The following is an 11806-nucleotide window of genomic DNA, read 5'->3' as shown; positions in this document are numbered from 1 at the left end:
TTATATAGGATTTAAAGCAAAATATAAACCTTACTTTTTGGTACGGTTAGGACCTAGCTTTTCTCTAAGATTAGATTATCTCCTTAGTGCGATTAGGACTTTCTTAATTATAGACGTAGCAACGGTGGCAACCCCTACTTTAGTAGCTTCGAGTCTTATAGCTCTATCCTTAGTAATAAGAACGGTAGGTACTGCTCCCAGATAGTCCCTCAAACAGTTCTCTTGGTTGAGATCACTTTCTCTATAAGCCACTTCTACTAAATTCCTCCCTCCTTTCGTTATATAGTCGCCCGTCTGCTTAGCTATAAACTAGTAAGTAACACCACTACCTGTAATTCGCACTTTCTTCTTTTCTATAATAGCAGCCCTAATGTTATTGAGAGTATGTTCTACAGCTATGCCTATTAAATCTTTATTTTTTAATAGCACGAGGAGCTTATCTATAACTAGGTATTTTAGTTAGATACGCCCTATAAATAGGATTATATAAGGCAACGAACTACTATTTGGAACCACAACGCTCTAATTGCCCTCCTTAAGTAATATCTGGAATACCTCTCGTTAATTAAGTAGTATATTGTTATTATACACTACAACCTAGTTTATAGAACTATTAACAGAGCACTAGAAAATAATATAATGCGTTATCTTATGGTGTAATTCCTAAGTAATATCTTCTTAGTTGCTCCCTTGGTAAAATCAGCTACCTCGTTATTTAATTAATCAGTTATATTAACCTTAGCAAAGTGTATTATATTACCATAGCTGTTTCCTAGTCAAACTGTTATAAATGCAAGGGTCTAGGTATTAGAGGCTGGGTTATAATTAATCTAGCGCTTATGCTAAAACAATATTAGGCTAGAAGTCCTTAATTAAGGCTTTTTAATCTTACTGATGCGATTTAATAACTAAGGCGCAAAATACGCTAGGTTCTTAATTTAATTGTTAAGGCGAGTTTAAGGGAGCGCTCCTCTTTATTATAGTCACTACTAAACCACTATTCTGGGAAATAGTACTAACTTTAAACTTGCCCACGTATAAGGTAATCTTCTGGTAATAAATAGCTGTTATTTTAATCTTAATTAGGGAACAGATTGCTTATAACGAGCGGCTTATATCCCTTAGATTTTAATAACGCATTAAGGAAAGCAACTATTTCCGGCTAGGGGGCGATGTTGTATAACGATGTGCTAACGCATAAGATTAAAACAGCGGTGGAAAGGAATATAAATAAAACGTAAATATAACGAAGAACATTTTTGTCCCTAATACGCCGAAGAATAAGAGCTAGAGTTAAAAATATTAGATAATAAGTATAGGAGAATACAAAATCAGAGGACAATTTAAGAAGCTAAGCTAATAGCTCTTTATTAGAAAAGTGTTTTAGTTCTAGGTAAACTAGAGATAGTAAACAACTTAAATCATTATCCGAGGGAGTTAATGGTCGTTTAGTGTAAGAGCTAGGGAGTGATTTTTTAGCGTGTAACTGGAAGACATGCCTAAGGATTAAGTCTTATAAGCCGTAATCAAAAAGCTTAGTAATGTTGGTAACGGCAATATAGACACCTTGTTCTTTCTATTTAGCGGTTACTCGCCTAATATAATTATTTAATTAACTTAAGAATAATGCGAGAGCTTCTTTAAAGCCTTCTAATGATAGCTTTCTAAAGAGAATACTGTAAGCTTTAATAAAACTTATATTTACGGGTAGAGAGTGTAAATATAACGTTCTAGAACGGCTAAGGATTAGATCTAGTAGTATTAAAATAGATTCTTGGGCGCTTATAAATAACTAGACGTAGGTTAAGGACTGTAAATAGTAGTAAAGCTATTAGAGCGTATTAGGCCGCGCTAATATAGCTAGATAGTAGTATAAACGTCCTACGGAGGGGCTCTTATTAGTAGCTTCATTATACTAGAAACGTGTAACACCTGCCTAGGTTTCGCGATTATATAGGTTCTTATCTTCGATAGCTATATAATATTAACTAAGATCACTAAGACATTTAATCTAAGTATCCTTAAATGTAGGTATAGTCTTATAGAGAAGAGCTATTATCTGGTAAGCAAGGTATATAAAAGTAAGTATATAATCCAAACTTTTAGGCAGCCGATAACGTAATAGTTTAAGGAAAGAGTGGATACTATATTTTTACATTCTAGTAGGTATAGAGTACTTAGATGCCAGATAACGTAATGTAGAAAAAGCAGAAGGATATTAAGAGGCTAAGAAGAAGTTATAATGCTTATATAGTAGGGTTCGGTATAGAGCAATTAATACTTACTAGTAATTATTTGCTAATTTAGAATTAGGATCTCCTTCGGTTCTAAGAGTAGTAGAAGCCTGCGCTCTGTCTATATAAATACATTTTGTCTCTACTATTGTAAGACCAGCATATATAGACTTCACTTTTAAGGCAAGCTGCTCTTAAGAAATAGGGCGTGAGTTGGGTTAAAGTAGAAGGTTTAAATATTAAGGATTAAAACGCTGAATTTCGATAATACCTGGTTGGATTAGCTGTATATTAAACGGTGACGGTGAACCGCCTGCGAAGCTGTGCTTTGGACTTCTATAAGGCGGCGACCTATAGGCCTTGGATCGCCGTCAATGGGTAGAGTAGTAGTACCTGTGGGGGTTTGCTTTAACGGACCACTCCTCTTTGGACGGATTGGACGTTAGCTATATAGATGGATTTATACTAGCGGTTAAGCTATGGTATAAATTAAATAGGAGAGCGTGACTAGATTTTGGCCTTAATGGATCAGGACCGCTAGTATATTGAAGATCTCTGGAATAATTTAAGTTGCCTATATATGATTCGCCGGCAATTTTATACCCGACTACTTTGGCACGCCTTAGATTGTCCTAAAGGATTAGAACTTATGCGGCAAGTTCTATAGGCTGTATATTAGAGCCAGCAGCACGCTTTCTACTACGTTAATGTGTTGAGAGAGCTTGGTCCTTCCTCCTAGAACTCTCCTTGCCTTTAAGCGTTAGCCGAGTTAGGTTGGGTGTTGAACTACCTTCTATAGTTATATCGGATGATGCATAAGAGGCTTTCCATGTCGGCCGATTAGTAAAAGATCTCCTATAGAGGTAAATTAGCTTCTGGGTAAGGGAGAGATGCTAAGAACAATATCTAACGGGTGCTTAAGATTAACATGGTTAAATAGCTGGTCATCTTGCTGGAATATCTGCCCATTATAAAATGGGCAGGCGAGATTTTCAGCGGTAGCGGCCACGGCCGTTTTTGCTTGGGCTTTTAAATGCTTTATATAACGATTAGCTATTAACGCAATAAATTTTTTAAATCGGTGCTAGAAGTTGAGGGGATATATAAATGTCCTTGTAGGAGCTTTTAAGTAAAGGGGGTGACGCTGGGATTTGCAGCCTTATAGTAATGACTATAGTTTGTAGTTTTGCGTACTAATTGCCTTCTCTAACAACACGCTGGCCGCCTTCTTATTGCCTTTAAAAACGCGACCCGTAGTCGGCGCTATAGATTGGTAGGACGTATTGTAATAAAGACAAGGACCTATAAAAGCTAGAACCAATACATACTTAAGGCTAATGCCGCTATTTAGGAGTACTTAGTCTTTAGAGGGTTACCTATAGACGAAGGCATTTTGTGCTAAGGAGCTTCTAATATTTCGGCTTGTTAGGGATGCTTATAGTTAGGGGCGAATAAGCTACTGTTATATGCTAGTGCCGAATCCTCCGGCGCGTTGTCAATGGAATTGACTTATTTTCTCTACTGGGGTTTTATCTCTAGTAGTTACAAATATGCGTCTCGTTAATGCTAAAAGTTAAACCTTACGAGTAGAGTACGTTGCTAGGACTACTATAAATGTAGAAGAATGGAGCTAAAAGGGACCACAAAAGCCCTATAGACTACTTTGAACTTAATTGCTAGGACATATCGCGCTGAGATTCTAAAACAGTATATTGCTCTCTTATAGCCTAAAGTCCGCGCTTATAACCTCTAGCATTTTTATAAGCTGCTCTGTATCTAGGCTTAAGGGTATCTATAAGAACACCATAACAGGATAATGCTTATACTAACGCGAGCCTATGGTAGCTACTACTATTCCGCCACTAGCCTAATAGATTTCGTCATTAAAGTATTATATATCTACGGGTTTCCTGCTTTGACCTAGAGCCTCTACCACTTGGATACTTCGTCCTAGGCCTGTCACCTTAGGGATTGTAATTGCTGCCCGAGCCGCTTGGCTTGTTGTTGGGTTTGTCTAGGCCTTTATGGCTATCGGTCCTATAAAATTGCTGTCTTTGTATTCTTAGTTGGCGAACAGCATCGTAGAAAGCCTTCTTAACATTGTCGCGGTTTTTCGCGGAGGCCTCGACAAAATTACAACCCAGTTCACAAGCAAGGACACTGCCTTCCTGTGTTAAGACTTCTCTCTCGGTCACTCGGTTATATTTATTGCCAACCAACATAACCGGAGCTGTGCCGAACGACCGGGGGTTTCTCGTTAATTCACTCGATGATGACCCTGGGTATGTTAATGGCTCGGACAGCGATGACTTCTTGGCCTCTTAAATTTGGTGATGAAATTTCTGTATACCCGCAAAGGACGAGCGTAAGGAGGTGCTGTAGACCAGGATGAATCCCTCTCCATTTCTTATCCATTGATCTCTTAATGCTATGTATTCGTTCTGGCCTGAAGTATTAAGCACTTCCATCATGCNTGACTGATTGTCGATCTGTACCTGCTTGCGGTAAGAGTCCTCAATAGTGGGATCGTAGGTTTCGACAAAGTGATTAAGGCATAGCTTTAGCTAAGTCAGATTGCAAACTAAAAGAAGGAAGGTGATAGTTTACCTGGATGGTCAAAGCTGTTTTGCCTACACCACCGTCTCTAAGTACCACCAATTTGTATAAAGTCATTTTTCCACCATGATGTCAAGGTGTTTTAAATATTATGCGAGATGGTAATGTCGTTTAGAGTCCACCGAACATATCTAAACATAGGACAGTTTACGCAGGTAAAAGCAATTAGGACATAAATTGTGACAGGCTTGTATGGATATCCGTGTTGTAAGAGTATGCAGCATAAAGACTGCATATAGGGAAATTTTACTAGGCGAGAACTTCAAAATTCTAAGTCGTTTTGCGAGGCGTCTTGGTCACGTCTGCGTATACAAGGTACCGCCATAGTAGGACTTAGCGAAAATCGCGAAAATCAAAGTTCCCTATATGCAGTTTTTTTGCTGCATACTCTTACTAGTTCTGAGTTGCACCGGCGGCTGCAGGCGACGGGGGTGTAGGGAAACGGGGTGCAGACATGACAAGGATTGGAGGACCAAAAGAGAGCGAATGAATTGAGAAACAAATACATGTACGACGCCCATATCTGTTATCGTCCTGCAAGGGCCTACATAGACCTATTTCTGCCACGTTCACGCAGTTCTAACCCCGAGTGGCCCTGTCTCTCGGACTTCTGCGAACAATGTGGAGGTGGGACGTCCGTGCCAGATTGAATCGTTGCGCCGAGCGAAAAAGGGCAATCGATAACCGATCGACTACCTGAAAAAGTTGTTTCTAAGAAGAGTGTATATTAATTAAGAATATTTAGGTGCTACCGTGGACATGGGGGGCGTGGGCTGCCTAGGGTCTGGGCCGCACCGTAAAAAAAAAACGGGTTGAAGTTGCCGCAACCTGCAGGCGATCTTCCCCGAGCTTGGCGCATTGCAGCCCTGGAAACGAGCTGACGGGACAACAGGGATGGATGAGACATGTGGCTGACGCCGCAGAGGTCGATGATCTGCTGCTCCGTGTCATGGCCCGTGCCCCTGGAAACCTTCCAAGGTTTGGGGAGGCAACGACCAATTTGCCGCGAAAAACGCTAGGGCCCCGCTTACGGAACTGACGTGCTCAGAGGCCAGCCCCTGTCCTTGAGACTGGCCAACCAGGTCGCTGGAGCCCCCTGCGCCCTCTTTGCAAGCTTTCATGCACGGAACTTGTCAGATAATCTGTATTCTCTGTGGCGTAGGACGTGCACGAGTCACGTGCACGGGGCCCGTGCTTTGTAAATATCTTCATCTAAGCCCAGGGGCCCTAGGTCAAGACACGATCAAGATCATCAATTAATCAACCCATTTCATCAATGAATAGCTCTATATGAGTTATCTGACAGTTATGAGCCCGGTCCGCCGACACAAGAAGCTATCCAGCTATTACTCAATCATTTAAAGAAATTCTACCTCATCGTCAGACTCTGACACCTCATCGTCACAAGACAACCCTGATCGAAATCCTACCTCAATTGTCACAGGACGAGATTCCACGAGATTCCACCTCAATCGTCAAAGGACGATCCTGCGACAAGGACGATCCTGCGACGAGGACGATCCTGACGACAAGGACGATCCTAACGACGAATTCCATCTCAATTCCCATCTGCCTATCAGTCAAATAACTCTACCGACGTCGAGTTCGTCGAATACGATCATACTCAATAAGACAGAAGACTGGGAGCAATAGATCTGGCAACTACAAGCCCTCGCGGATAAACGAATTTGGGCCTATGTTGACCCAGACAATGCAGCACCTCAACGAGGTCTACTATAAGAACCAGCCTATCCAGAAGTCACAGATTTCAATAAGAACGCTACCTCATATGCACAGCTCTCGATGAATCAACAGAGAGCGTACAAGAACAGCAGACGATACTACGACTAGGACATAAAGTATTTCCTAAAACAAGAAGAGCACCTTTAATAGATCCGCACCTAAATTACGTCCACAGTATCGATTTAGAAGAAGCTACTGCTTAACCCTTCCTTAATAGTTAAAGAATGGCTATTTTAATTAAAGGAGAATATAGAACCTACCTTATTGTTTATTAGGAAGAAGGTATAATATTAATATATAGAAGCTTTTAAGGGGTTTAAACACTTGTTAAAATTAAATTAGTGATTAGATCAATGGGAATATATAATAGTACTAGGAGAGAAGTACAAGATCCCTTAAATATTAGATAGAATCTGGCTTTAAGATTTAGTAGAAGTTATTTAACCTTTTAGTAACGCCTACTGTATAAAGTATACTACCAAGTTAAATAACCCTTAGAAGTTGAGATCTTCTAAATACCATAGAGTAGTAAAGGAGCTGCAAGAAGGACTTAGAATACTATTAAAGAAAGCCAATACTACTATAAGAGGGAGTACCTTTAATGTAGACTTCGTAGAGTAAGCTATGATAGATTACTCTAATACTACTAAAGGTCTAGGGAAAGAAACCTTAGCATATACTAAATGCTTAAAAAAAGCCAGGTTACTAGTAGATAAGGAGACGTCCCGTAAGAAGCTACTACCTATATACTTAGCATACGAGAAATAAGGACATTCCCTATAAGACTATTAGTATTTATTTAAAGATAAAAGACCTAAAGGAGTTATAATCGGAGATACTCGTATTAAAAGGGTGCTAAAGAAGGTAGAAAAGAATAAGGATCTCGCTGACTAAGTTATAAAGATTAGACTTAAAGAATAAGAAGACAAGGCTTAATAACGAAAGGATAAGAGTTAGAAAGTTAAGATTAAGGGAGAAGCTAATGTAATATTCCTAGAATTGTATTATATAGGTTAAATCCATCTACTAAAGCTATTAACTATTCTTAACTTAAGAACCACTCTTTATATCTTTAATAACCTTTCTCGTTTTTATAACTTTAGGAAAGCTCTAAAACTTAAATACATTATCGCCGGCAGCTTAGAAGTGCCTATACTAGGCTATAGTGACGTTACTATCTAAGTTATAAAACTAGATAAGAGTAAGGGAATCCTACGTCTTAAGGACGTTGCCTTTTATACGGACTTTAATATAAATCTAGTATTGTTCCGTCTACTTTAAAAATAAGGGTACTACTAGGATAATAAAGGAGAGAACAATCTTCTAGTTTGAAAGGATAACTTAGTCCTATATTAAATGGAAGAACGTTATAAATAATAGACTATTAAATACGTCTAACTAGGAAGTCTATTAGCATTTAATATAAGCCGACTACTACGCTAACGGAAGCGTAGAGCATTATTAAGAGACGCTTATCTAGATTTAAAAGGAGATATATATTTATAGTATCTACGTCTAGGTCATCTAGGGCCTATAAGCCTTTATTATTTAGGTCTTAACGCCTTAGGAGTTAAGCTTTAAGGCCCAAAGATAACAGAATATTAATATTATAGTCTTACCAAAATTAAGCGTTAGGTTTTAAGAAGGTTCTTAAAACAGAAGATTAATAAACCCTATTTTAACCTCTATATTAACTAGACTAACCTTAAGGAAGCGCATGCTAGATTTGTATAAGTTATATTTATCTACAATACCTACTTAAGAAGATCCTTTCTATACTTTATAACAATGCATAGCGAGGAGAAGGAGACACTATAGGTGCTTAAAGATTTTGTATAGTGGATTTGTCTAAGGTATAACCTTAAAGTTAACACTATTAGATTAGATAACGAGCTAGGGAAAAGGAGAACCCTTAAATAGCTACGGACTTAAGGGATTATATTTAAGCCTTTAGCGCTATATACCTAAGCTTAGAATAGTACCGCCGAATGCTTAGGGGGTGTAATTATTAAGAGAGTATAAGTAATAAGAATTGCTGCTAATTTACTACACGACCTATAGAACGAGATAGTTAACTATATAGTTTATCTTTAAAATTAAACGCCATGGGAAAGTAACGGTTAGATATCGCTATATAAGAGGTTCTATACCTTCTTAGCTAATAGGAGATTAAGAAAGCCGCAACTGGCGTACCTAAAAGCCTACGGCTGTAGGGCGTACGCGATAACGTTAGACGCCCAGCTAAGGAAGAAAAGGCTAAGTAAGCTAGATCCGCGAGCCTATATCGGCTATCTTATCGGCTATAACTCTACTAATATCTATAGGATCTAGATCCTATATAAGGGTATTATTATCTCTATAAGGGATGTCATCTTTAATAAAAAGATATTCTTTAACGGTAAGCAAACGGATATCTTAGAGGACCTATACGCTAAATTAGATATACTAATTAAGAAGATTTAACTACCTAATACCTAGATTAAGAATAAGGTCCTTCTAGAAGACAATAAAGAAGTATTTAAATAGTCAATTTAAGAGGAAGACGACGACGTTAATAAGCTAGTTTAAGCCTTTAATAAGTTAGCAGATCTCAAGCTTGTAAGAGCTCTCAAAGATATATATTATACACTACCTCTAACAAAAGAAGACGAAGAATCTCTATGTACCTTTTACGTCGAGTATCCTATAAAGTTAGATATATAAGGTACTGATTAAGATATCGCTTATTAAGCAGGAGATGCGTTTAACACTTAGGGGGTGTCTAATAACTTAATTAAAGACTTGTTTAAGGAAGCTAGCAATAATAGGTTTAAAGACTTTATTACAAAAAGGATCACGTTAGCCTATTAAGGCGCCTTCTTAGTAGGAAGGAAGTTTAACCTTAATAGTTAACTTAATGATAGTAAGCTGAAATTAGGTAGAATACGCGATATTAGATTATATAGGAAGAATCTACCTTCGCCACCCTAGTCAATCTAGGACCTTAATACGCATCCTCTTTAAAATTAGTTCTAAGAGGCTTAACGAGCCTATCTCTAATCTTATTATTAAATGAGGTCGTTTTAAGAAACAGATAAGAAGCACGTAAAGGGATAGTAGGTCCTCAGCTTAATATGGGTATTCGTCTATAAGACGGATAAGTATAGATTTCTCTAAAAATATAAGGCACGCTCAGTGATGTCAGCGGTTAGGTTACTTCATTGGTTTGGTTCGGTTTAACCGAAATCTTGAGAGTAACCGGTTCGACGATTTGATTGGCTCAATTTGGATCGGTTTTGAAGCTTTTAGAATAACCGGGTAACCGGGTAACCAATGAAGCCTTATAGATCTATATCTAGTGAGACTCTAGTAAGGCTAAACACCACCTGCGACTTCTGAATATGCGTATATTGGCTCACGATCGCGATCGAAAGTAAGGCGTTTCAAGACGTCGTCCGATTTGATCCGCACGACGCGTTGAGGTAGCCGTTCTGATCCGATGTAGTAGAGGAAGTTGATTGATTGAGGCCTCCTTATTGCGTTGCCCTTATAATAGCTCCTCGTCGCGCCGCCTAAATTGCTATCCGTATACTGCCCTCATTGTATTTAGCTCTGCCAAGCACCTGGTTACCGACTCTCGCAATCGCCTTAAAGCCGATATTATTGAGGCTAATGAGTGCCTTAAGTTCTGGTTTGGAAGGCCGGAAGCCAAGGCCTTTGCCAAAGGCATTGACCCCAACGTTGATGAGCAATATGATGAGGAGGCTCGCGATATAGGCGACAATGATTTAGAAGAGAATTTGGATGAGGATGAGGATGAGGATGAGGATGAGGACGAGGGTGAGGATGAGGATGAGGAGGATCTAGAGGGCGAAGCGGTCAAGTACACCGTATTTGACGATTAATTGGCTCTTAATACTATGCTAAGACTCACGATAGTAAGTTCAAGGTCGCCGACTGCTTAACTACTGAAATCTCTGCTAATATTTTGTAAGTTCCGTAGGCTCTATATGTTGTTTCCTACTCTCCGCGACGGCTCTACCTCCCCCCNCCCCCCCCCCAAGCGTCTCTACTACTTTGTGTACTATATTACGTCAAGACCTATCTATTGTATCTGGTTAATCTGGTTTAACCGGTTCCGTAACCGGTTCGAGCCTCGAAATTGTATTTTGGATTGGTTTTGGCCTTATTTTTGTAACCTAACCTAACCTTTGACATCACTGGGCACGCTTAATAGTCTGTGGAAATTAATAGGCCCTAGGAGACCTACCTATAAGAGCTATTATATTAGCTAGTACGACCTTCTAAACCCTTATGGCGATTACTATAAAATTTAACCTAGAGATAATATAGATAGATATAGTTAATGCGTTTGTCTATTGCGATTTTAACAAAGTCGTCTATATAAAGCTACCGCTAGGGTTTAATAAAGGAAAGAAAGACAAAGTACTATACTTAAGAAAAGCCCTGTACGGACTATAACGATTACTACTATTATAGTAGAAGAATCTATAATCTATCTAACGCGTCCGTCCCCCAATATAAACCTATTAATCCGTTCTATATCCCTACCAGCTTCTATAATACTATATTAAAGAAAACTGAGTTTAGTACTCTATATAGCCACTATAACGCGTCCGGATATTACCTTTGCAGTATTACGGCTGGTAAGGTTTAATTAGGACCTAAGCTAAAAGCACTATTAAGCGGCAGATAGAGTCATCTAGTACCTATATAGTACGAGGAGCAGAGCAATCTACTATAGAGGAGATAAGGAAGGAATAAACGGTAGAGGGAGAGATAAAGAAATACACGACTAAGGACGAGATAACGGAGACGGTAGAAGTAAAGCGCAATTATTTATCTGTGCTAGCGACGCATTATTTACAAACAACTCTATTAATAGAAAGAGCTCGTAAGGATATATTATAAAGCTATTTGGGGGGCCGATTACCTAGAGAGTAAATAAGTAGGGTATAGTTATAACATCGAGCACAAAAGCCGAGCTGTTAGCCCTATTATAGATAATAAAGGAAGCTATCTTTATTAGTAGGCTGTTTAAAGCAATAACGTTACAACTAAACGAGCCTTTAATTATTAACTGTGATAACACCTAAATACTCTAACTAATTATAGAAGACACGGTAAAGCTAATTATAAAGCTCTAACACGTTAATATCTATTAACACTAGCTACGTTAGGAATACGTAAAGAGATAAGTATAATTTTAATAG

At 38.6% G+C, this 11806-nt stretch overlaps 1 protein-coding gene across 1 annotated transcript; it reads right to left on the bottom strand.

The window, feature by feature from the left end:
- Nucleotides 1-4198: 4198 nt before the first annotated feature.
- Nucleotides 4199-4907, bottom strand: K441DRAFT_688638 (ras small GTPase; the record flags this gene model as incomplete). Its single annotated transcript, XM_067652214.1, has 3 exons — nt 4199-4554; nt 4585-4792; nt 4842-4907. 3 exons carry the CDS (start codon nt 4905-4907, stop codon nt 4199-4201), a joined length of 630 nt encoding a protein of 209 aa, XP_067501414.1.
- Nucleotides 4908-11806: the final 6899 nt, after the last annotated feature.

The sequence above is a fragment of the Cenococcum geophilum genome, assembly GCF_001692895.1.
Source record: "Cenococcum geophilum 1.58 unplaced genomic scaffold K441scaffold_35, whole genome shotgun sequence".
Lineage (NCBI taxonomy): Eukaryota > Fungi > Ascomycota > Dothideomycetes > Gloniales > Gloniaceae > Cenococcum > Cenococcum geophilum.
The sequence above is the reverse complement of the archived record's forward strand: the minus strand, read 5'-3'. Positions and strand labels throughout refer to the sequence as shown.